General features: G+C 45.5%; 1 protein-coding gene across 1 annotated transcript in view; it reads right to left on the minus strand.

Moving 5' to 3' along the window:
• Positions 1 to 25,653, minus strand: part of LOC137324656 (protein unc-93 homolog A-like) — a 104,618-nt gene that overhangs the window by 18,242 nt on the left and 60,723 nt on the right. The window contains exon 4 of the mRNA XM_067989218.1: positions 11,270 to 11,481. Within this exon, the coding sequence (XP_067845319.1) occupies positions 11,270 to 11,481 (212 nt within the window). The remainder of the gene's footprint in view (positions 1 to 11,269; positions 11,482 to 25,653) is intronic.

Below are 25,653 nucleotides of genomic sequence, written 5' to 3' on the forward strand. Positions count from 1 at the left end.
ACTGTCAAGGATTCGTTTGGTGAGCATTATCTCTGGCCCTTTAGAGTCCAACTTAGCTAGTACAGTGAGATTGGGAGGGGTGAGGTATCTTTCTACTGTAATTTCCCTCGTGTGTACCGAAGTGTTCCCCATTTTATTAGAGTGTTAAGATTGTTGTGTTGTATTTTCTCTCTTGAATAAAGGTCAAAGTTTCTTGCACCAAAACCAGTTGTCTGCTGCACTTTGTCACAACCCCCAAATAAGTCCAAGGTCTAGAACCCAGGGAGTGGGAGTGATTCGAACCGCTCAGAAGTCAGAGGTGAAGCTGACACATACCACCACCCCCGACAAATCCACACTCGTCCAAGTGACTGTTAATTCTGTACCGGAATATCGTTTCTAAAAGTTTCCCCATCACTGAGGTTAAACTGACTGGCCTATAGTTGCTGGGTTTATCCTTACACCCTTTTTTGAACAAGGGTGAAACATTTGCAATTCTCCAGTCCTCTGGCACCACCCCTGTATCTACGGATGTTTGGAAGGTTATGGCCAGTATCTCCGCAATTTCCACCCTTACTTCCCTCAGCATCCCATCCGGACCGGGTGACTAATCGACTTTAAGTACAGCTAGCCTTTCTAGTACAAATTCTTTATCAATTTTTAGCCCATCCAGTATCTCAACTATATCTTCCTTTACTGAAACTCTGGTAGCACCTTCTTCCTTGGTAAAGACAGATGCAATGTACTCATTTAGTTCCTCGGCCATGCCCTCTGCCTCCATGAGTAGATCTTCTTTATGGTTGCTAACTGACCCCACCCCTCCTCTTACTACCCGTTTACCGTTTATATGCCTGTAGAAGACTTTTGGATTTCTTTTTATGTTGGCCGCCAGTCTATTCTCATACTCTCTCTTTGCCCCTCTTATTTCCTTTTTCACTTCCCCTCTGAACTTTCGATATTCTGCCTGGTTCTCATTTGTATTATCAACTTGACATCTGTCATACGCCCATTTTTTCCATTTCATCTTACTCACTATCTCTTTTGTCATCCAGGGCGCTCTGGCTTTAGTTGCCCTACCTTTCTGCCTCATGGGAATGTGCCTCGACTGTACCTGAACCATCTCCTTTTTAAAGGTCGCCCACTATTCAATTACAGTTTTGCCTGCCAATCTTTGATTGCAATTTACCCGGGCCAGATCTGTGCTCATCCCATTGAAATTGGCCCTCCTCCAATTGAGTATTTTTACTTTAGAGTGGTCTGTGTCCTTTTCCATAGCTATTCTAAACCTTATGATACTATGATCGCGACTCCCTAAATGCTCCCCCACTGACACTTGCTCCACTTGGCCCGCCTCATTCCCTAGAACCAAGTCCAGCAATGCCTCCTTCCTTGTTGGGCCGGAAATGTACTGGTTAGGAAAGTTATCCTGAACACACTTCAAAACTTCCTCCCCCTCTTTGCCCCTTAATATTATTATTGTTATCCCAGTCGATATTAGGATAGCTGAAGTCCCAAGTTATGACGACTCTCTAGCTTTTGCACCTCTCTGTAATTTCCTCTACATCCTTCCTACTACTACCAGAGTCTTGTATCCTTTGCTGTTCCTTAACTCCACCGATAGCATTGGGTTCATCCTTACTAAAATCCCTTCTTTCTATTGCTGTAATGGTGTCTTTTATCAAATTCCCAATGTCCCTGTCTTTTCTAAAGATCCTACAGCCTGGAATATTTAGCGCCCAATCATGCCCAGCTTGTAGCCAGGTTTCTGTAATGGCGAATACATCATACCCTTTAAGCTGCATTTGTGCTACTAACTCACTTGCTTTATTTCTTATGTGCATTCGTGTACAGAACTCTTATTTGGGTAACTGTCCCCACCCTACTCATATGCCCTGCTGGCGTTTTTCTCATACTTTTTGACCTACTGTGTGGATTTTCCCCTCCCACCCATCAACTAGTTTCAATCTATCGAATCTGAGTGCCTGCTCATTCTAGCAATTGTCATCACAAGGGAAGTTTACACAACGAAGTCCCGTCTTCGCACTGAGGACACCATCCAAAGTGTTGTGTGGAGCTATCACCGTGCTAAATGGGATAGATTCAGAACAGATCTAGCAGCTCAAAACTGGGCATCCATGAGGCGCTGTGGGCCATCAGCAGCAGAATTGTATTCCAGCACAATCTGCAACCTCATGGCCTGGCATATTCCTCACTCTACCATTACCAACAAGCCAGGGGATCAACCCTGGTTCAATGAGGAGAGTAGAAGAGCATGCCTGGAACAGCACCAGGCGTACCTAAAAATGAGGTGCCAACCTAGTGAAGCTACAACTCAGGACTACATGCATGCTAAACAGCGGAAGCAACATGCTATAGACAGAGCTAAGCGATTCCACAACCAACGGATCAGATCAAAGCTCTGCAGTCTTGCAAAATCCAGTGGTGAATGGTGGTGGACAATTAAACAACTAACGGGAGGAGGAGGCTCTGTAAACATCCCCATCCTCAATGATGGCAGAGTTCAGCACGTGAGTGCAAGAGACAAGGCTGAAGCGTTTGCAACCATCTTCAGCCAGAAGTGCCGAGTGGATGATCCATCTCGGCCTCCTCCCAATATCCCCACCATCACAGAAGCCAGTCTTCAGCCAATTCGATTCACTCCATGTGATATCAAGAAACAGCTGAGTGCACTGGATACAGCAAAGGCTATGGACCCCAACAACATCCCGGCTGTAGTGCTGAAGACTTGTGCTCCAGAACTAGCCGTGCCTCTATCCAAACTGTTCCAGTACAGCTACAACACTGGCATCTACCTGACAATGTGGAAAATTGCCCATGTATGTCCTGTCCACAAAAACAGGACAAATCCAATCCAGCCAATTACCGCCCAATCAGTCCACTCTCAATCATCAGCAAAGTGATGGAAGGTGTCATCGACAGTGCTATCAAGCAGCACTGACTCACCAATAACCTGCTCACCGATGCTCAGTTTGGGTTCCGCCAGGACCACTCGGCTCCAGACCTCATTACAGCCTTGGTCCAAACATGGACATAAGAGCTGAATTCCAGAGGTGAGGTGAGAGTGACTGCCCTTGACATCAAGGCAGCATTTGACCGAGTGTGGCACCAAGGAGCCCTAGTAAAATTGAAGTCAATGGGAATCAGGGGGAAAACTCTCCAGTGGCTGGAGTCATACCTAGCACAAAGGAAGATGGTAGTGGTTGTTGGAGGCCAATCATCTCAGCCCCAGGACATTGCTGCAGGAGTTCCTCAGGGCAGTGTCCTAGGCCCAATCATCTTCAGCTGCTTCATCAATGATCTTCCCTCCATCATAAGGTCAGAAATGGGAATGTTCGCTGATGATTGCACAGTGTTCAGTTCCATTTGCAACCCCTCAGATAATGAAGCAGTCCATGCCGGCATGCAGCAAGACCCGAACAACATCCAGGCTTGGGCTGATAAGTGGCAAGTAACATTCGTGCCAGACAAGTGCCAGGCAATGACTATCTCCAACAAGAGAGTGTCTAACCACCTCCCCTTGACATTCAACGGCATTACCATCGCCGAATCCCCCACCATCAACATCCTGGCGGTCACCATTGACCAGAAACTTAACTGGACCAGCCATATAAATACTGTGGCTACAAGAGCAGGTCAGAGGCTGGGTATTCTGCGGCGAGTGACTCAGCTCCTGACTCCCCAAAGCCTTTCCACCATCTACAAGGCACAAGTCAGGAGCGTGATGGAATACTCTCCACTTGCTTGGATGAGTTGTTGCAGCTCCAACAACACTCAAGAAGCTTGACACCATCCAGGACAATGCAGCCCGCTCGAATGTTACCCCATCCACCACCCTAAACATTCACTCCCTTCACCACCAGCGCACAGTGGCTGCAGTGTGTACCATCCACAGGATGCACTGCAGCAACTCTCCAAGGCTTCTTCGACAGCACCTCCCAAACCCGTGACCTCTACCACCTAGAAGGAAAAGAGCAGCAGGCACATGGGAACAATACCACCTGCACGTTCCCCTCCAAGTCACACATCATTCGGACTTGGAAATATATCGCCGTTCCTTCATCGTCGCTGGGTCAAAATCCTGGAACTCCCTTCCTAACATCACTGTGGGAGAACCTTCACCACACGGACTGCAGCGGTTCAAGAAGGTGGCTCACCACCACCTTCTCAAGGGCAATTAGGGATGGGCAATAAATGGTCGCCTCGCCAGCGATGCCCACATCCCATGAACGAATAAAAATAAACCTCCCAGCCCTGGCAAACAATCCATCCATCACCTGAGTTATGCATTTATGTGCAGCCAACTGCAAGACCCTCAATATGTCTCCGCTAGCTCCTTGAAAGGAGCCAGAGGCATAATAATTGAGGGCGGTGGTGACTTTCACAGCCACTGGTAATGCATGGCCACCAGATCTAGCAGAGATCAGGTTTTCTTCTAGGAGGCTGCACATGTCTGCGACCACCTGACGTGGCAATCTCAGCTTCCGGAAGCACTGCTGTTCTGAGAGGTCAAGGAAGCTGAGCCTCTGTCTGTACACCCTGTTAGGCAGATAATGCCTCCTGTGAACTCGGCCCCTGTGTTGCTCTCCTCTCTGCTGCTCCCCTCTCTGTTGTCCACCTGCAGCTCCCTCCACAGCACGACCTTGCTGTTGTGGATGGTGATTGTCTTCCTCGGCCTATGTCCAATCTAAAGCAGCCATGCGCCACCCATCCTGATGTTCTCTGAATGAAAATCTCCAAACTGTACAAATACGTCTCTCACAACAAGCACTCTCGCCAAACCGTTTCCCAAGGGGAACTGAGAAAACAGCCATGAGCACTGAGCTTTTATTCATATCGGCACACCTGATCTTTAACTATTCCCATGAAGTGCTGCTCAATCTCGCCTCCATTTTAATGCTGAGTTTCCCGAGCCACAGGAAACCCGTGCAGAAGGCGTTAATTTCAAATTTCTACTGAAATCTCATGAAAGGACCTTCATTAACATATTATAATCACTGACCCACATCTCCAGAATGGGTTACTCAGCCGCACCCAAACACGCCAAGGTTAAACCGGAAGTAGGCGCGTTCACAGCGGTTGGGGTCGGATTTCAGATTTTTGCAATTTTAACCTACCCCCGCCACTGTCCCACCCATTGTGGAGGGTTAAAATTTCCCCCATAGTGTCTACAGCACAGAAACAGGCCATTCGGCCCAACTGGTCTATGCCGGCGTTTATGCTCTACATGGGCCTCCTCCCAGCCCTCTTCATCTAACCCTATCAGCATATCCTATTCTTTTGTCCCTCATGGTTATCTAGCTTCCCCTTAAATGAATCTACGCTATTTGCCTCAACTACTCCTTGTGGTAGCGAGTTCCACATTTTTACCGCTCTTTGGGTAAAAAAGTTTCTCCTGAATTCCCTATTGGATGTATTGGTGACTATCTTATATTTATTTAAGGCCCCTAGTTTTGGTCTCCCCCACAAATGGGAACAACGGGCTCTATTTTAGCACGGCGATCGGGTGCGTTCCTGGCGGGGGAGGCTCCGAAAATCGGGGATTCCCGGGGCGGGTTGGGAGCCCCTGCATGTGGGACTCCCGCCGGCAATTAAAGCCGGCGGGGTGCCACTTAAGGTATTTATTTTGGTATTTCAGGTCGTTTAGAGACCTGATTAACGAGATATTTTAGGAGGGTTGGGATTTTACAAACAACTGGGACTGTTTCCCGTACTGGGGGAAACACTCCCAGTTGAAATGGACGTGTTGCTGCCATCAACCTGTGGCAGCTGCAAAGGTCCATTTGACAGGTGGGGAGGGGGAGACCCTCACTTATTGCAGGAGGCCACTCTGTCACTTTGGTTGGGGGCCGCCGTAGCTGCAGTCGTGACCTCCTCGGAGGGCGAACAGCATCACCAGCCTCGCCGGCCACATCGTCCACCTCTGACAAAGTTTGGCCTCCACCACCTTCCTCCTAACAATAAAATTCACCAACTTGCACACTTACCCCGGTGTCCAGACACATGTACCTACCTTGCGGACCCCCTCAAATGTACATCTTCCGGATGGAGGCCGCCGTAGCTGCAGTCGTGACCTCCTTGGAGGGCGAACAGCATCACCAGCCTCGCCGGCCACACTGTCCACCTCTGACACGTGGAGCTCCACAACACAATGCTGTGACACATCCACCTGCACAGCAGGAGGGAGGGTAACGGCAGAGAGAGATGCGTCGCAGAGGGCACTACCCTCGCCACAGGGCCACAGACCGAGGCTCAGCTTCCTGGACCTCTCTGAGCAGCAGTGCACACGGAGGCTCAGAGTCACTCGACATGTAGTCACGGACACCTGCAGCCTCCTTGATGCCGAGCTGCTCCCAACTGGCCCGAGCACCATCTTCTTACCTGTCGCTGTCAAAGTCACCACTGCCCTCAACAACTTCTCCTCCGCATCCTTCCAGGGTGCCGCCGGGGACATCGCTGACGTCGCTCACTCATCTGCACAAAAGAGCCCTGCAAATACACCTACACCCACTCTGCAGTGACACAATGGGTGGCATCAGGTGTGGGTCTTCATTGTGATCCTCAGGAAAGAGCATTATTGCACAAACCAGACAAGATTCACAAAGACGTGGCAGTAGTGGTGCCAAAATAACATGCGATGTGAGTTGATCAGAAATTAAATATAAGTAAAAACCATGACAAACCCTCAAACACCCTTGTACATCCCCTTCATGCTCACGTTTGCCTTACGCTGCTTACTGCACATATGTGATGCATGCCCTGTGGCTGCAGCACAGATAGTGGCAGGTTGAGTGAGGCTGACTGTGAAAGAGATGCATGAGAGGGTGAGTATGAGATAGAGCCATGAGATTGTATGAGGATTGGGTTGAGTGGTAGTGGCGGGATGAGTACTGGCGAGGTGAGTGAGTGCAGGTAAGATGAGGATGAGGTTTGAGTGGGTGTGAGGGGTGATGTGACAGAGTAGTGTTGGCAGTGCAGAAGGAGGTGTAGGGTGGGGGCAGTGATGTGGCAGATGGAGTGTAGGGGAATGAGTAAGTGTACTCACTTTGGCTGACCTACTTAGGTTATTGCAGCGCCTCCTGCACTGTATGCAGGTGCGCGATATGTTGGTGGTGCAGGTGACCTCCTCTGCCACCTCGAGCCAGGCCTTCTTGGTGGCAGAGGCAGGCCGCTTCCTCCCGCCCGCCGAGGGGAAGATCTCTGTCCTCCCCCTCCTTCTCACCCCATCCAGTAAGAGCTGGAGTGAGGCATCATTAAACCTGGGAGCAGCCTTCCCCCTGGGCTGCTCCATGCTGTAATTTTTCCTATTTCTTGCAGCATCAGTCAGTGGAGGACTGCCCCTTTAAATAGACCTCCTCCAGCTGACAGACCTTACTGCGCATGCGCAGCCCGCCCGCCGCGCAGCTCAGCAGCGGGGAACCCGGGACAAGAGGTAAGTGAATCCAATCAGCCTGCGATTGCGTTCGGGGCAGACTGATTTCACCGGGCGCGTTACCCACGTGCCCAATCGCCCCCCGCCGCGAACCCGCCGCCCTGGTAATATCGGGCCCAACTTCTCTACGTCTTGCCTATCAAACCCTTTCATTCTCTGAAAGACCTCTATCAGGTCACCCCTTAGCCATCTCTTTTCTAGAGCTTCTATTAAATTTCTGTCCGTTAGCTCAGCAACGACGATGGGGCCAAATTAATTCACTCCATTGTTGTTGGAGCTGAACTAACCTGGCTGTTTCAGTCATCTGTATCCCTATCTGTGACAAGGCACTCTTGACATTGTCTATCCAGCGCTTCCTTGGTCTTCCTCAGCTTCTTGTTCCACATACCTCTGTATGCAGGGCCATGAAAGATATTCTCGCTGTTTCCATTCTTGAAACGTGCCCAAATCATCGCAGTCGTCTTTCTTGGATCTTCTGCATAAGCGTTGTTTCATGTCCAAGCCATGTTCTTCTTATATCATTCTTGATTCTTCGCATCCTGCATACTCTTAGTATACCTGTCAACCAACTCATCTCTGCTGTTACTATCTTTTGCTCATCAACTTTTCTCATGTTCCAACACCCAGATCTGTATAATAATATGGGGATAACCATCGCTTCGGAAACTCTTACCATTGTTTTTACAAAAAATATCTTTAGCCTTCCGCATCCTGATTAACCTTCCAAAAGCAGCAGAAGCAAGTCCAATCTTTCTTTTGATGTCTTCTTCACAACTCCCATTCTCTGACACTAACCCACCAAAGTATACAAACGTTTCCACCTGTTCAACTGCATCCCCTTCAACTGTAATGTGTTCATCTTCCTGATGCTTCCCAAATGACATTACCATTGTGTTGATTATGCGAATATGTAATCCGAATGTTCTACTCTTCATGTACACCTTATCAGTTCATCGCTGCAAATTAGTTTTAGAGGTGCTATAAGGTCAATATCATCAGCAAATATGAGATTGTTTAAAATTTTGTCGCATAAGGAGACTCCTCCAATATCACCTTTTAGTGCAACATTCATTACTACTTCCAGTATTAGATTAAATAAATGAGGTGACCATCTGTATCCTTGTCTCACCCCAGCTGTTGCTATAAACCATTCTGTTAGTTTACTATCCACTCTAACAGCACTCAGCTTTTATAGATGTTTTCTGTCAGTCTGACAAATTTCTCAGAAATACCGTACATCCTCAAGACATATCCTTGCTCGCTGTACACTGTCAAAGGCCTGCTTAAAGTCTATGGAGTTGTTGTAACAATGGATGGTGTGTTCTATAAATTTCTCTCAAATCTGTCTTATCACTAACGGTTGATCTATCGTCCATCGTCCTGGTCTAAAACCAGCTTGTTCTTCATGCAGTACCACTTCTACGTATCTTTTCATTCTCCTCTGCAGTGACTTAGTGAATACTTTTCCGGGTGTACTCAGTAAGCTGATTCCTCTGTAATTGCTGCATTCGCTCTTGTCTGTTTTTTGAAGTATGGTATTATCACATTTCTCCAGTCTACAGGTGCTTGCTCTCATTCATAAATTTTGTTAAACAGCCTTTGCATCACTTTCACCATATGTTCCTCACCCACCTGCAACAACTCTGCAGTTATATTATCGATACCAGGAGCCTTGTTCTTTTCAAACTATCAATAGAAATCTTTAGTTTGTCTTCCAAGAAATCCAGCATCAACTCCCCTCCATTTGTACAAGCAGTTTTTCCAGAACTGATCACCACCATGCTCTGTACATTGTATAGATCTTCAAAATATTCTTTCCACTGCTTGCTCCTCCCTGTTCGTCTCCAATTATCTGACCATTTAAAGTTCGTAAGATGCACTTTGTTCTCTTATCTTTCAATACAGCCCCTGTGTTTTGTTTCTTTTGGCACAATCTTCTGCTTCTTTGCACTGATTATTTGTCCAGCTATTCTTATGTCTTGACTTTAAGCTTTATTTCTCTGGCTAACCTGTTGTATTCAGTCCTCATATTGGGAACTGATTTTATGGTCACCTCAGGCTTCTTCGTTTCTCACTCAACTCAAGGAATTCTTCCTTTATCCATTTATGTTCCTTGGGGTTGCTATTGAGACCAAATACTTGTTTTGTAGTTCTCAATATTCTGTTTTTGATGGTGTTCCATGAGTTTTCTACATCCATTTCTTCAACTATTGCTGGTACAATGTTTCTCTCTACCACATCTTTGTCCTTGTTTCTGAGTCAGGTTCTTTCATTTTGTCCAGATCCCAGATTTTTGTTCTAAATGCTTTTCCAGCAGTTCTTATTCTCAGCTTTACTGATGTCAGAACTAACTTGCAGTCAGAGCTAATATCGGTTCTGAGGTAATGTAAATATTGGTAAACAGGCCATTTTTTGTTCTTCTTGAATTATCATGAATTCACATTCCAGTGGTTTATCTTTTATCAAATTTTGTCAGTCAGTTTCATCTATTATATATTAAAAGTGGTGAGTGGCTGCAACGTTCTAATGGCATTGCACCTGTTGGTGGTGCTCGGAAGGTCATGTTATGTGATCCATTACTTACAGTGGGGCTCAACTAACAGTATTTGATAGCCCCATTGTACTGACCCTGAATGTCTCCTTCTCACATTAAAGCTTTTGAGGGTCTCCCTGGATAGAATTTATACTTAATAGTTATTTGTGTGGAGGATAAACACCAACACAGTTGGGCCAAATGACCTGATTCCATGCTGTAATTTCTATGTAATTCTGTTGCTCTGCTTCTCACCTCATCTGGAATCTGAAAGTTGCAGCACCCACTGTGTCAGCCATTTCTGTGGTGAAGGTAAAAGCGTGTAACTGAACAACTAAGAGACCTCCAACGCTAATAATCCTAACTCTCCCCTCCCATCTGAACCACAAAAGCTTTCCTGGGACAACAAACCTCCTCAACATAGCAAAAAAAAACCCTTCCCCGAACAACAAAGTCTTCAATGGCACAGAAACCCCAATGATCAACAAAACCCACCCCAAGCCCCGATTGGCAACCTTCCCGCTTCCGCGATGGTCTCTCTTCCCACCTCACCCCGCCCCGAACTCCAATCAGCGACCTTCCCTCCCTCCAGCAATGGCCTCTCTTCCCACCTCCCCCCCACCCCGCCACCCCCCAAGCTCTGATCGCCAACCACTCTATGCTGCGATTGCGGCCAACTCCCCTCCCCCTCAAGCTCTGAACACCGAAATTCCACCCCTTCCTGCTGATTTTCCAGCTCGGCAGCCAGCCAGGCTATCAATTTAACCAGCTGTCAGGCAGGAAACATGAGAAAAAAATGAGAATGAGGTTCTGCTGTCGGACCTCCTCGTCCCCGGTTTTGCCTGGTTCTTTGACCTCCACCGTTCCCTCCACGCCTCCCCGTAAATATAAGAGCCATTGTTTCACTGGGTACATGTTCCTCTGTTCGCTAATGATGGCAAAAGTCAGCCTTATTAAAAATTGTGTTTCCTCGCTTTATACTTATGCCAACTTTTTTTTTACTAATGTTAGTGAGTGTCGAAAAATTACCCCTTACTGGGCTGTGTTCAAACTGAGATTTAGAAGCAGGCTGCTGCGGAAATTGAGCTCACACAAAAACTCACCAATACAGGCACACTACTCCTTTAAAATGAAAGTGAAATTATTAAAGAACCAGTAACTTTGAATTAAAAAGGCATTTATGTAAATTAGTGACATTTTTATGATTCTTCATTTTAAAAGTCCTCTAACAATACAAGATGAGTCCTGGTGTAACATCATGTTAATGCAGTTAGGATACTTAATTATATTATCGCAAGAGTTCTTACCTTTGTATAATCACCTGCAAGGAAGCCCTGTTCAAACCCACTGTACATTGTCATGACAATGAGCAGACATTGGCGCTTGTCTTTTAGCTGTGCAAAGGTAGCCACCAAGACAGAAAAAATATTTACTTTCCTCTCTCTGAACTCTTTCACTTCCTGCTTATCGAGCTGATCCAGAAAAGTAGCAATAAAAATCACTCCAGCTACACCAACACCTACAGGAAGAACAAGGCAGCACAAAGCAATCAGAAAATTAGGACCACTTCTCTCCAGGACTTCATAAGTTTGCTTTAAGCAGAAAGTTAAGAGGCAATTTTCAATGAGGAGTTAAATCTTAGAATGCAAAATGGTTGGTGACAACAGCTGTCCTGTAGAGTCCGCATCATTTTCGAAACATAAAAATGATAAGTAACTCCTTAGGAGTACGTAATGATTTTCCACATGTCTATCAATTTGATCACGTGACATCTGCAAATGTTATTAAATGTACCTTATAATGGTTGGGTCTCCTGTAGTTGAGTATCTTTGTTCGTGGTTTCGTGCCAGCAGCTGTTGTGCTAGTAATTCCGAGAATCAGGAGGCAAGTGAAGAAGGAAAGCCGTGGGTGGGGAAGAGAGGAAACGGAGGATATGGGAGGGATTCGCAGGGTAGAAGCCAGAGGTGGGAGGAACTTCGATTCTAATAGTAACTCACTGAAATTACACTGATAACTGATAGTAATACTGGTAATATTCAAATTCTCCTCATAATCAACAGTAATACAATAACTGGGGCATTGGGACCAGTTCTGGGGAAGGAGGGACCCAAATAAGCTGGACGGGTTGCTCCTGTACAGGACTGGGACCAATGTTCTCCCCAGGAAGGTGAAATAGTGCTGTGGGGGAGGGTTTAAATTAATTTGGCATGGGGAGGGGAACCAGGACATAGCAGCAGAGAGGAGAGACAAGGTGCATAGAAAACTAGGAGGGTAAAATAGCAACAGAATAAAGAATAGTGTAGAAAGAGCAGGAATTAGATGGAGGAAAAAAGCAAAGCAGACTAGCATGGTGTTGGAATGCATGTGTGTCAATGCGAGGAGTGTTACAAATAAGGTTGATGAGCTGCAGGCATAAGTTGCCACATGGGGTTATGATATTGTGGCTATAATGGAGACGTGGCTTAAACATGGGAAGGAATGGGAACTAAACATTCCTGGCTACAAGGTCTTCAAGAGGGTTAGGGAAGGAAAAAAGAGGAGGAGTTGGCAATATTGATCAAGGATAATGTTACAGTTCTACAGAGGGGTGATATGCTAGAGGGTTCAAAGCCTGAATCTATTTGGTTAGAGTTAAGGATAGAAAAGGAGCTGTTACATTGCTGGATGTTTACTATTGATCCCCAAATAGTCAGCAGGAGATGGAGGAGCAGATCTGTAGGCAAATTTCAGAGAAATGTAAAAATAATAGAGCAGTTATAGTAGGGGACTTCAATTACCCTAATGTAGACTGGGGAAAAACAGTGTAAAGGGCAAGGAGGGTGAAGAATTTCTAAAATGTATACGAGAGAACTTTCTTAATTAGTATCTTTCAAGCCCAACAAGGAAGTAAGCAGTGCTGGATCTAGTTCTAGGGAATGAAGTAGGGCAAGTGGAGTGTGTTTCAGTGGGAGAACATTTAGGTAATGGTGATCATAATATAATTAAGTTTAAAGTAGTTATGGAAAGGGACAAAGAAAAATCAAAGGTGAAAATACCCAACTGGAAGGGAGCCAAATTCAATGTTTGAGAAGGGATTTAGCACAGGTGGACTGGAAACAAAGATTGGCCAAGAAAACAGTAATGAACAATGGCATGCCTTCAAGGCGGAGATAGTTCAGGTACAAATCAAGCATGTTCCCATAAGGAGGAAAGATAGGAGATCCAAAGCTAGGTGCTCCCTGGATGACAAAGGAAATAGAGGTTAAAATAAAACAGAAAAAGGAGCTTTATAACAAATGTCAGGTACAGAATACAGTAGAAAACCAGACAGAATACAGAAAGTGCAGGGGGAAATTGAAAAAGGATATAAGAAAGGCAAAGAGAGACTATGAGAAAAGATTAGTGGGTAACATAAAAGGGAACTCAAAAATCTTTTATAAAAAAAGTAAAAGGACAGTTAAAGAAATGCTGGGGCCAATAAAGGACAAAAAAGGAAATCTTCTTGTGGAGGCAGAGGGCATGACTGAGGTACTGAATGAGTACTTTGCATCCGTCTTGATAAAAAGAGAGGATGAAGTTAATGTTGCAGTAGAGGAGGAGGGAGTAGACGTATTGGATCAGATAAAAATAGATAGAAGGGTGGTGCTAAATAGGTTGGCATCACTCAAGTTAACAAGTCACACAGTCCAGATGAGATGCATCCTAGGTTGCTGAGGGAAGCAAGGATGGAGATAGCAGAAACTCTGATCACAATCTTTCAATCCTCCTTGGATATAGGAGTGGTGCAAAAGGGCTAGAGCATTGCAAATGTTATACCCCTGTTCAAAAAAGGGGAGAGGGATAAACCTGGTAATTACAGACCAGTCAGTCTAGCGTTAGTGGTGGGGAAACTACTGGAGATGACTGTCAAGGACAAAATTAATTCTCACTTGGAGAAACGTGGGTTAATAAGGGACAGCCAGCACGGATTTGTTAAAGGCAAATTGTGTCTGACTAACCTGATTGAGTTATTTGATGAAGTAACAGAGAAGGTTGATGAAGGTAGTGTTGTAGAAGTATATATGGACTTTCAAAAGGCATTTGATAAAGTACCACATAACAGACTTATTCGCAAATTGGAGGACATGGGATGAAAGGGACGGTGCTAACCTTGGGTATGTAATTGGTTAAGGGATAGGAGGCAGAGTAGTGGTGAATGGATGTTTTTCTGTCTGGAGAGAAGTATGGAGTGGGGTCCTCCAGGGATCGGAATTAGGACCATTGCTTTTCTTGTTATATATAAATGACTTGGACTTGGGGATAGGGAGTACTATTTCGAAATTTGCGGATGATACAAAACTTGTCAATATAGTAAATAATGTCAGAAAGTAGCACACTTCAGAAGGACTTAGATAGACTGGTCAAAGGGGCAGACAGATGGCAGATGCAATTTAATGCAGTTAAGTGTGAAGTGATGCACTTTGGGAGGAACAATATGGAGAGGCAGTATAACCAAATGGTGCTATTTTGAGGGAGGTGCAAGAGCAGGGGACCTGGGGGTACATATTCACAGATCTTTGAAGGTGGCAGGATAAGCTGATAAGGTGGTTAAGAAAACATATAGGATACTTGGCTTTGTAAATAGGGATATTGAATACAAAAACAAGGAAGTCATGCTAAACCGTTACAAATCTCTGGTTATGCCTCAGCTGGAGTACTGTGTACAATTCTGCGCACTACACTTTAGGAAGGATGTCAAGGCCTTGTAGAGGGTACAGAGGAGGTTTACCAGGATGATACCAGGAATGAGGGACTTCAGTAATGTTGACAGATTGAAGAAGCTGAGATTGTTCTTCTTAAAGCAGAGAACGTTATGGGGAGACCTAATAGAGCTGTTCAAAATTTGAGTGGTTTTGATAGAGCAAGTAGGGAGAAACTTTCCTCTGGCAAGTGGGTCGGTAACTAGAGATCATAGATTTAAAATAATTGGCAAAAGAACTAGAGAGGAAATGAGGAGAAATGTTTTCACACAGAGGGTTGTTAAGATCTGGAACGCACTAACTGAAAGGCTGGTGGAAGCAGATTCCATAGGAACTTTCAAAAGTCCCAGTCTCCCGGATGCGCACCATTCCCCACCCCTCCGAGCCTCAATCTCCTAGTCTCTCGACCCATTCTGACTTAGCTCAACTTCCATCCCTTTCCCCCCACCAGCCGATCCTGTTTCCAGTCACTCCTAAGCGAGAGCCGACTCTCTGGAGCGCTGGGGGAGGGGTGACCTCACCAAGCTGGAGCCTTCTTCGAGCAGCAGACGGTGACGTCACACGGGGGGGGGGGGGGGGGGGGGGGGGACCGCTGCAACGGCGAGGAAATTAAAAGGACAAAGATCTCCCACGCTGTGAGCAGCATCACCCGGGAGATCCATACTCCATTCTTGGAAACTCCTGGGCAATCCAGGAGGATTGGCAACCATAATCAAATAAAATAGTCTGGAAAAGGTAACTGTAACATATTGAAATGTTTTAACCATTTGGCCTAGAAAAGATTTTTGATTTAATTTGATGTGTCTGATATAATGTCAGCTTCAGTTTACAAAGGGTTAATTCACAGTGTTTCAACATACTTTATTGACTTAATATTAAAAAGCCCGTAATCATGGGACAATGGGTGGTTGGGAATGTTAATGTATTATCCCAAGGATAAATGAGATAGCCATTAAAGTTACATACTTTTCCATAACAGATTAGTTTTGAGACAACAACTTGCGTTTATATAGCACTTTTAACTTAGAAAAACGTCACAATACACTTCACAGAGGCATACTCAGAAAAAATTGATGCTGAGCCACAGATGGATATTAGAAGGGATGACTAAAAGCTTAGTTAATGAGATGGGTTTTAAGGAGGAAAGTCAAAAAGGTATAGGGAGAGAATTCCACAGGGCCTTAATGGCTGAAGGCACAGCTATCGAATGATGGAAGGAAGAGAGGAAGGGATGCACATGAGGCCAGAGTCAGATGAACAGAGAGTTCTAGGGGCTGTAGGAGGTTACAGTGATAAGGAGGGCCGTGGCAATGGAGGAGTTTAAAGACGGGATATTAAATTGGAATTATTAGGGGACTAGGAGCCAAAGTAGGTCAGAAAGGACAGGAATGATTGGTGTGCAGGATTTGGTGTGGGATGGATATGGGCATCAGGGATTTGGATGAGCTGAAGTTGACGGAGAGTGGACAACGGGAGGTCAGTTAGGAGAGCATTAGAATAATCAAGGCTGGAGGTAAAAATGGCATGGATGAGGGTTTCAACAAAAGAAAAAACTTGCACTTATATAGAGCCTTTCACGATCTCAGGATGTCCCAAAGCGCTTTACAGCCAATGAAGTACTTTTAAAGTGAAGTCACTATTGCAATGTAGGAAACGTGGCAGCCAATTTACGAACAGGAAGGTCCCATAAACAGCAATGTGATAATGACTAGATAATTTGTTTTAGTGATGTTGGTTGAGGGATAAATGTTGGCCAGGACACGCGAAGAACTCCCCTTCTATTCTTCGAAATAGTGCCATGGGATCTTTTATGTGCACCTGAGAGGTCAGACAGGACCTCGGTTTAACATCTAACACAGAAGAGGGGTTGAGGCAGGGGAGGAGGTGGGCGATATTACAGAGATAGAGGTAGTCTTTGTGAGGGAGATATGGGGTTGGAAACTCAACTCTGGTCGAATACGACGCCGATGTTACAAGCAGCCAGGTTCAACCTGAGACAGTGGCAGGGGAGCAGGATGGAATTGGTGGCGAGGGTATGGTTTTTGTGGTAATGGCCAAATGATGATGGCTTCAATCTTCCCTATGTTTAACTGGAGGAAATTATAACTTATCCAGGATTGGATGTCGGACAAGCAGTCTTACAACGCAGAGGTAATGGAGGGGTCAAGAGTGATGGAGGAGAGGTAGAGCTGGGTGTTGTCAGCGTACAAGGGGAAGCTGACCCCATGTTTTCAGATGGTGTTGCCAAGGGGCAGCATGTAGATGAGACTGTGGGAAGCTGCTGACCACTTCCCAGAACAGTTTGCTAACTGAGGACAAAATAGGTTTTCATTCTATATGCCTGGTGGGAGGCAGTAGACAATGTAGTTGCTGTTGCTCCCTAACCATAGAGGGAGATGTATCATTCAAGCTGGTAACTTTAATTGGCTGCTTGGTAAGCCAATCCTTGAGAGAGGCATCAGAAGTCAAACTTTATCTTTCCAACCCTTTCCAGAGAAGTCAGTCTACAGCAGTCTGGAATAGTGAGAGACACAGAGAGACACCTCATTCTGCAGGTAATGAAGGGGGCTGTAAAAAAATTAGCTCAGAAGCTGCTAACTTGTAAGTGGATTTGGCCTGTAAAAGAGCAGGGTCACATATTTTATTGTTTTATGACAACAACAACTTGAATTTATATAGCACCTTTAACATAGTAAAACATCCCAAGGTGCTTCACGGGAGCAATTATCAAACAAAATTTGACACCAAACCACATAAGGAGATGGAAGGACAGGTGAACAAAAGCTTGGTCAAAGAGGTAGGTTTTAGGAGAGTCTTAAAGGAGGAGAGCGAGGTGGAGAGGTTTAGGGAGAGAATTCCAGAGCTAAGGGCCTAGGCAGCTGAAGGCACGGCCGCCAACAGTGGAGAGATTAAAATCGGGGATGCGCAAGAGGCAAGAATTGGAGGAGCGCAGAGATCTCGGAGGGTTGTACGACTGGAGGAGGTTACAGAGATAGGGAGGGGCAAGGCCATGGAGGGATTTGAAAACAAGGATGAGAATTTTAAAATCGAGGTGTTCCAGGACCAGGAGCCAACGTAGGTCAGCGAGCACAGGGGTTATAGATGAACGGGATGATGAGAGTTAGGGTATGGGCAGCAGAGTTTTGGATGAGCTCAAGTTTATGGAGGGTGGAAGATGGGAGGCCGGCCAGGAGAACATTGGAATAGTCGAGTCTAGAGGTAACAGAGGCATGGATGAGGGTTTCAGTAGCAGGTGAGTTGAGGCAGCGGCAGAGTTGCGTGATGTTACGGAGGTGGAAGTAGATGGTCTTGGTGATGGAACGGATATGTGGTTGGAAGCTCATCTCGGGGTCAAATAGGATGCCAAGATTGCAAACGGTCTGGTTCAGCCTCAGACAGTGGCCAGGGAGAGGGATGGAGTCGATGGCTAGGGAACAGAGTTTGTGGCGGGGGTCTTCCAAATATTTAGTTGGAGGAAACTTTTGCTCATCCAGTACTGGATGTCGGACAAGCAGTGTGACAAATGAGAGACAGTGGAGGGGTCGAGGGAGGTGGTGGTGAGGTAGAGCTGGGTGTCGTCAGTGTACACGTGGAACTTGTTGTTCTGTTTTCAGATGATGTTGCCGAGGGGCAGCATGTAGATGAGAAATAGGAGGGGGCCAAGGATAGATTTTTGGGGGACTGCAGAGTTAACGGTGCGGAAGCGGGAAGAGAAGCCATTGCAGGTGATTCTGTGGCTACGACTGGATAAATAAGAATGGAACCAGGCAAGCACAGTCTCACCCAGCTGGACAACGGAGGAGAGGCGTTGGAGGAGGATGGTGTGGTCAACCGTCTCAAAGGCTACAGATAGGTCTCGAAGAATGAGGAGGGATAGTTTACCATGGTCACAGTAACATAGGATGTCATTTGTGACTTTGATAAGGGCCGTTTCAGTACTGTGGCAGCGGCGGAAACTTGATTGGAGGGATTCAAACATGGAGTTGCGGGAAAGATGGGCACAGATTTGGGAGGTGACAACATGTTCAAGATTTGGAGAGCAAAGGGAGGTTGGAAATGGGGCAGTACTTTGCAAGGACAGAGGAATCAAGGGTGGTTTTTATCATGGGGGGTGATGGCAGATTAAAGGGGAGGGAGACAGTACCCGAGGAGAGGGAACCGCTAACAATATCAGCTAACGTGGGGGCCTGGAAGGGAAGCTGGGTGGTCAGCAGTTTGGTGGGAATATGGTCAAGGGAGCAGGAGGTGGGTCTTGTGGTCAAGATGAGCTTGGAGAGGGTATAAGGGGAGATAGGAGAGAAACTGGAGAAAGGTGCAAGTTCAGGGCTAGGGCAGGGAGGAACCATAGGGGAGGTTTTTGTTGATGGGCTCGGGAAAGGGAGGGAGGTGGCAGAGGCAGTTGAACGGATGGTTTCAATCTTAGTGACAAAGTAGATCATGAGCTCCTCGCATTTGTTGTTGGAGGTGAGGGTGGAGGAGGTAGGGAAGAGGGGTTTAAGAAGATGGTTTGTAGTGGAGAAAAGAAACCGGAGGTTATCTTTGCATTCCAGGATGATCCTGGAATAGTGAGCAGTTTTGGCAGAGGAAAGCAGGAAATAATAGTGCTTTATGTGGTCCAGCCAGATCTGGTGATGAATGGCTAAACCAGTTGTCCGCTATAAACGTTCAAGTCTGCGTCCCTTGGACATAAGGGAACAGAGGTGAGGGCTGTGCCAGGGGGAAGGACCAGGGTGAAAGAGAGTAATGGTTTTAATGGGGACAAAGGCATCAAAGGTGGAGGTGAGGGTGTGATTGAGCAGATCGGTAGCTGCAGAAATGTTGTGGTGAATGGAGGGCCAAAGGCTAGACAGTTGGGAATTTGAAAGTGCCTTTGTAAGTGACTTGGGGGAGAGTTTTACCAGGGGTGAACACAGAAGGAAAAGGAAGTGGGATTGGGAGGGGGAAGGGGGATGCAAGGAAGTGATCAGAGATGGCCTTATCCGTGACTGACATGATGGGAGTAGAGAGGCCACCTGAGATGGCAAAGTCGAGGGGATGGCTGTGAATATGGGTAGGGGAGTTTATACGGAGGGAAAGATTAAGGGAGGATAGGAGGGCAGTGAACTCAGAGGAGAGAGAGCATGATGAGTTGAGATGGAGGTTGAAGTCACCGAGGATGAGAAGTCACTTGGTGCAGAGGCTGAGGGAAGAAAGCAGTGAAGATATTTCGGTGAGAAACTTGGTGTGGTACTTAGGTGGGCAGTAGAGAACGAGGATTTTAAAGGAGATGTGAGAAGGGTGGAACAAGGTGAGATGCTCAAAGGAGGAGAAGAAGGTGCCAGAGGAGCAGGAGGGATTTGATAGAATCTCACTGTAAATACTGTATTCTATTCTGTACATATATATTCTGTACATAATATTAACTGGGATACAATCAGTGTAAAAGGTAAAGAGGGCACAGAATTCTTAAATTGCATTCAGGAGAACTTTTTTAGCCAGTACGTAACAAGCCCAAAAAGGGTGGGGTGGGGTGGGGGGGGGCAGTTCTGGATTTTGTTTTAGGGAATGTAGCTGGGCAGGTGGAAGGGATATCAGTGGGAGAACATTTTGGTGGTAGTGATCATAATTCAGTTAGATTTAGCATAGATATGGAAAAGGACGAAGATAGAACAGGAGTAAAAGTTTTAAATTGGGGAAAGGCCAATTTTACAAAGCTGAGAAGTGATTTAGCAAAAGTGGACTAGAAACTGCTACTTGAAGGTAAATCAGTGTCAGAGCAGTGGGAGACATTCAAAGGGGGGATTCAAGGGGTTCGGAGTAAACATGTTCCCACAAAAAGGGTGGGACTGCCAAATCTAGAACCCTCTGGATGACAAGGATCGTACAGGGTAAGATAAGGCAAAAGAGGGAAGCTTATGTCAGATACTGAGCGCTCAATACTGCAGAAAGCCGAGAGGTGTATAGAAAGTGCAGGGGTGAAATTAAAAAGGAAATTAGGAAAGCAAAGAGAGGGCATGAAAAAATACTGGCAAGTAAAATTAAGGAAAATTCAAAAATGTTTTAAATATACATAAAGAGCAAGAGGATAACTAAGGAAAGAGTAGGGCCTATTAGAACCTAAAAGGTAACTCATGCACAGAGGCGGAAGATGTGGGTATGGTTCTTAATGAATACTTTGTGTCTGTCTTCACAAAAGCGGGGGATGGTGCAAAGTTTGTAGTTAAGGAGGAGTGTGAAATATTAGATGGGATAAACATAATGTGAGAGGAAGTATTAAGGGGTTTAGCATCTTTGAAAATAGATAAATTGCCAGGACTGAATGAAATGTATCCTAGACTGCTAAAAGAAGTAAGGGAGGAAATAGCGGAGGCTTTGACCATCATTTTCCGATCCTCCCTGGCTACAAGTGTGGTGCCGGAGGATTAGAGGACTGCTAACATTGTACCGTTGCTTAAAAAGGGAGAAAAGGATAGACTTAGTAATTACAGGCCGGTCAGGCTAACCTCGGTGGTGGGCAAAATATTGGAATCAATTCTGAGGGACAGTACAAACCATCATTTAGAAAGGCACGGATTAATCAAGGACAGTCAGCATGGATTTGTTAAGGGAAGGTCATGTCTGACTAACTTGATTGAATTTTTTGAGGAGGTAACAAGGAGGGTCGATGAGGGTAGTGCATTTGATGTGGTCTACATGGATTTTAGCATGGCTTTTGACAAGGACCCACATGGCAGACTGGCCAAAAAAGTAAAAGCCCACGGGATCCAAGAGAAAGTGCCAAATTGGATCCAAAATTGGTTCAGTGGCAGGATGCAAAGGGTGTTTTTGTGACTGGAAGGCTGTTTCCAGTGGTGTTCCACAGGGCTCAGTACTAGGTCCCTTGCTTTTTGTGGTATATAGGAAGGAACATAGGAACAGGAGTAGGCCATTCAGCCCCTCGTGCCTGCTCCGCCATTTGATAAGATCATGGCTGATCTTATCAAATACCCGCCTTTGGCCCATATCCCTTAATACCTTTGATTGCCAAAAAGCTATCTGTCTCAGATTTAAATTTAGCAATTGAGCTAGTATCAATTGCCGTTTGCGGAAGAGAGTTCCAAACGTCTACCACCCTTTGTGTGTAGAAATGTTTTCTAATCTCGCTCCTAAAAGGTCTGGCTCTAATTTTTAGACTGTGCCCCCTATTCCTAGAATCCCCAACCAGCGGAAATAGTTTCTCTCTATCCACCCTATCCGTTCCCTTTAATAGCTGATAAACTTCGATCAGATCACCCCTTAACCTTCGAAACTCCAGAGAATACAACCCCAATTTGTGTAATCTCTCCTCGTAACTTTACCCTTGAAGTCCGGGTATCATTCCCTCCAAAGCCAATATGTCTTTCCGAAGGTGCGGTGCCCAGAACTGCTCACAGTATTCCAGGTGCGGTCGAACCAGGGTTTTGTATAGCTGCAGCATAATTTCTGCCCCCTTGTACTCTAATCCTCCAGATATAAAGGCCAGCATTCCATTAGCCTTATTGATTATTTTCTGCACCTGTTCATGACACTTCAATGACCTGAACCCCTAAGTCCCTTTGGACATCCACTATTTTTAACTTTTTACTGTTTAGAAAGTACCCTGTTCTATCCTTTTTTGATCCAAAGTGGATGACCTCACATTTGTCTACATTGAATTCCATTTGCCACAGTTTTGCCCATTCACCTAATCTATCAATATCGCTTTGTAATTTTATGTTCTCATCTACACTGCTTACAATGCCACCAATCATTGTGTCATCGGCAAACTTAGATATGAGACTTTCTACGCCTTCATCTAAGTCGTTAATAAATATTGTGAATAATTGAGGCCCCCAAGACAGATCCCTGCGGGACTCCACTAGTCACATCCTGCCAATGTGAGGACCTACCCATTATCCCTACTCTCTGTCACCTTTCGCTCAGCCAACTTCCTAACCAAGTCCGTACTTTTCCCTCGATTCCATGGGCTTCTATCTTAGCTACAGTCTCTTATGTGGGACCTTATCAAATGCCTTCTGGAAGTCCATATAAATAACATCCATTGACATTCCCCTGTCCACTACTTTAGTCACCTCTTCAAAAAATTCAATCAGGTTTGTCAGGCATGACCTACCTTTCACAAATCCATGCTGGCTCTCTCTGATTAACTGAAAATTCTCGAGGTGTTCAGTCACCCTATTCTTAATTATAGACTCCAGCATTTTCCCCACAACAGATATTAGGCTAACTTGTCTATAATTCCCTGGTTTCCCTCTCTCTCCTTTCTTAAAAAGTGGAGTGACATGTGCAATTTTCCAATCCAGAGGGACAGTTCCTGAATCTAGAGAACTTTGAAAGATTATACTTAGGGCATCTGCAATGTGCTCACCTACTTCCTTTAAAACCCTGGGATGGAAACCATCTGGTCCTGGGGATTTGTCACTCTTTATATATGAATGATTTAGACTTAAATGTAGGGGGCGTGATTAAGAAGTTTGCAGATGTGTGGTTGATAGTGAGGAGGAACGCTGTAGACTGCAGGAAGATATCATTGGACTGGTCAGGTGGGCAGAAAAGTTGCAAATGGAATTCAGTCCGGAGAAGTGTGAGGAAATGCATTTGGGGAGGGCAAATAAGGCAAGGAAATACACAATAAATGGGAGGATACTGAGAGGTGTAGCGGAAGAGAGAGACCTTGGAGTGCATGACCACAGATTCCTGAAGGTAGCAGGTCGGGTAGTTAAGGTGGTTAAAAAGGCATACGGGATTACTTCCTTTATTAGCTGAGGCATAGAATATAAGAGCAGGGAGGTTATGCTAGAACTGTATAAAACACTAGTTAGGTCCAGCTTGAGTACTGCGTACAGATCTGGTCACCAAATTACAGGTAAGATGTGATTGCAGAGGAGATTTACGAGGATGTTGCCAGGACTGGAGAATTTTAGCTATGAGGAAAGATTGGATAGGCTTGGGTTGTTTTCTTTGCAACAGAGGAGGCTGAGGGGAGATTTAATTGAGGTGTATAAAATTATGCAGGGCCTAGATAGAGTGGACAGGAAGGACCTTTTTCCCTTAGCAGAGAGGTCAATAACCAGGGGGCATAGATTGGTAGAAGGATTAGAGAGGAGCTGAGGAAAATTTTTTTCACCCAGAGGGTGGTAGGGATCTGGAACCCACTACCTGAAAGGGTGGTAGAGGCAGAAACCCTCATCACATTTAAAAAGTACTTGGATATACACTTGAAGTGCCATAATCTACAAGGCTACGGACAAAGTGCTGGAAAGTGGGATTAAGCTGGGTAGCTCTATTTCGATCAGGACAGACACGATGGGCTGAATGGCTTCCTTCCGTGCTGTAAATTTTCTATGTTTCTATTTCAGATAAAAAAATACAGTTTAGCAATGTGCTAAATGCATCCATTTTCTGAATTCAGCCCTCCCGCCTAATTTGAATGGGCTCCCTGTGCATGGAATATATGTGCAGGGATTCTGATCTGAAGGATGGTTGGCTACCAATTGGAAATTGGGCCAACTAGCTGCTCTAAAAGGAAGTGCTCTACCTTGAGGAGAGGAGTGAAGAAGTTGATTGAAGGTAGAGTGAAGCAGACATTGAGGGTAATTATGGAATGATGGTGATGAGTAACACTCTAGTTTTCAACAACGTTGTTTTGGAGGTCATCTTGGAGAAGACACAATGACAGAAGGTTGTCCCTCCCCCACCGTGAAAGCATAGACCAAGTTGCATGAGAATAGGTAGCGACACTGTACCATATGACTAGGGCAGTAAAGGTAAACCTCTGATCGCAAAGGATGCAGGGTCCATTTATGGAAGAGACCAGTGGCAGTGAACCCAAGACAATATCTAATATAGACCCAAAATTTGTAACACTTATATTGTTACTCCAACACAATTTTATTCAAACTAATAGGAGCAGAGGAACTATAAATTTAAATAGTGAAAAGTAAATTTAAAACTGATATTAAGAAGCACTTCTTTAATAAAAGGGTGAAGCAATAAATTAAATATTTTTTGTTCCAAAGTTAAAGAATTATATTATTAATGGCCCAGAATATCCTGGAAACTGCACAATCTGTTAGTTTTGCCGTAAATTACAGTTTTTTTTTTATTCGTTCATGGGATGTGGGCGTTGCTGGCGAGGCCAGCATTTATTGCCCATCCCTAATTGCCCTTGAGAAGGTGGTGGTGAGCCACCTTCTTGAACCGCTGCAGTCCGTGAGGTGAAGGTTCTCCCATAGTGCTGTTAGGAAGGGAGTTCCAGGATTTTGACCCAGCGATGATGAAGGAACGGCGATATATTTCCAAGTCGGGATGGTGTGTGACTTGAAGGGGAACGTGCAGGTCGCGGGTTTGGAAGGTGCTGTCGAAGAAGCCTTGGCGTGTTGCTGCAGTGCATCCTGTGGATGGTACACACTGCAGCCATTGTGCGCCGGTGGTGAATGGATTGAATGTTTAGGGTGGTGGATGGGGTGCCAACCAAGTGAGCTGCTTTGTCCTGGATGGTGTCAAGCTTCTTGAGTGTTGTTGGAGCTGCACTCATCCAGGCAAGTGGAGAGTATTCCATCACACTCCTGACTTGTGCCTTGCAGATGGTGGAAAGGCTTTGGGGAGTCAGGAGGTGAGTCACTCGCCGCAGAATACCCAGCCTCTGACCTGCTCTTGTAGCCACAGTATTTATATGGCTGGTCCAGTTAAGTTTCCGGTCAATGGTGACCCCCAGGATGTTGATGGTGGGGGATTCGGCGATGATAATGCCATTGAATGTCAAGGGGAGGTGGTTAGACTCTCTCTTGTTGGAGATGGTCATTGCCTGGCACTTGTCTGGTGCGAATGTTACTTGCCACTTATCAGCCCATGCCTGAGTGTTGTCCAGGTCTTGCTGCATGTGGGCTCGGACTGCTTCATTATTTGAGGGGTTGCGAATGGAACTGAACACTGTGCAATCATCAGCGAACATCCCCATTTCTGACCTTATGATG

This window comes from Heptranchias perlo, chromosome 8 (genome assembly GCF_035084215.1).
Source record: "Heptranchias perlo isolate sHepPer1 chromosome 8, sHepPer1.hap1, whole genome shotgun sequence".
In the NCBI taxonomy this organism is placed as follows: domain Eukaryota; kingdom Metazoa; phylum Chordata; class Chondrichthyes; order Hexanchiformes; family Hexanchidae; genus Heptranchias; species Heptranchias perlo.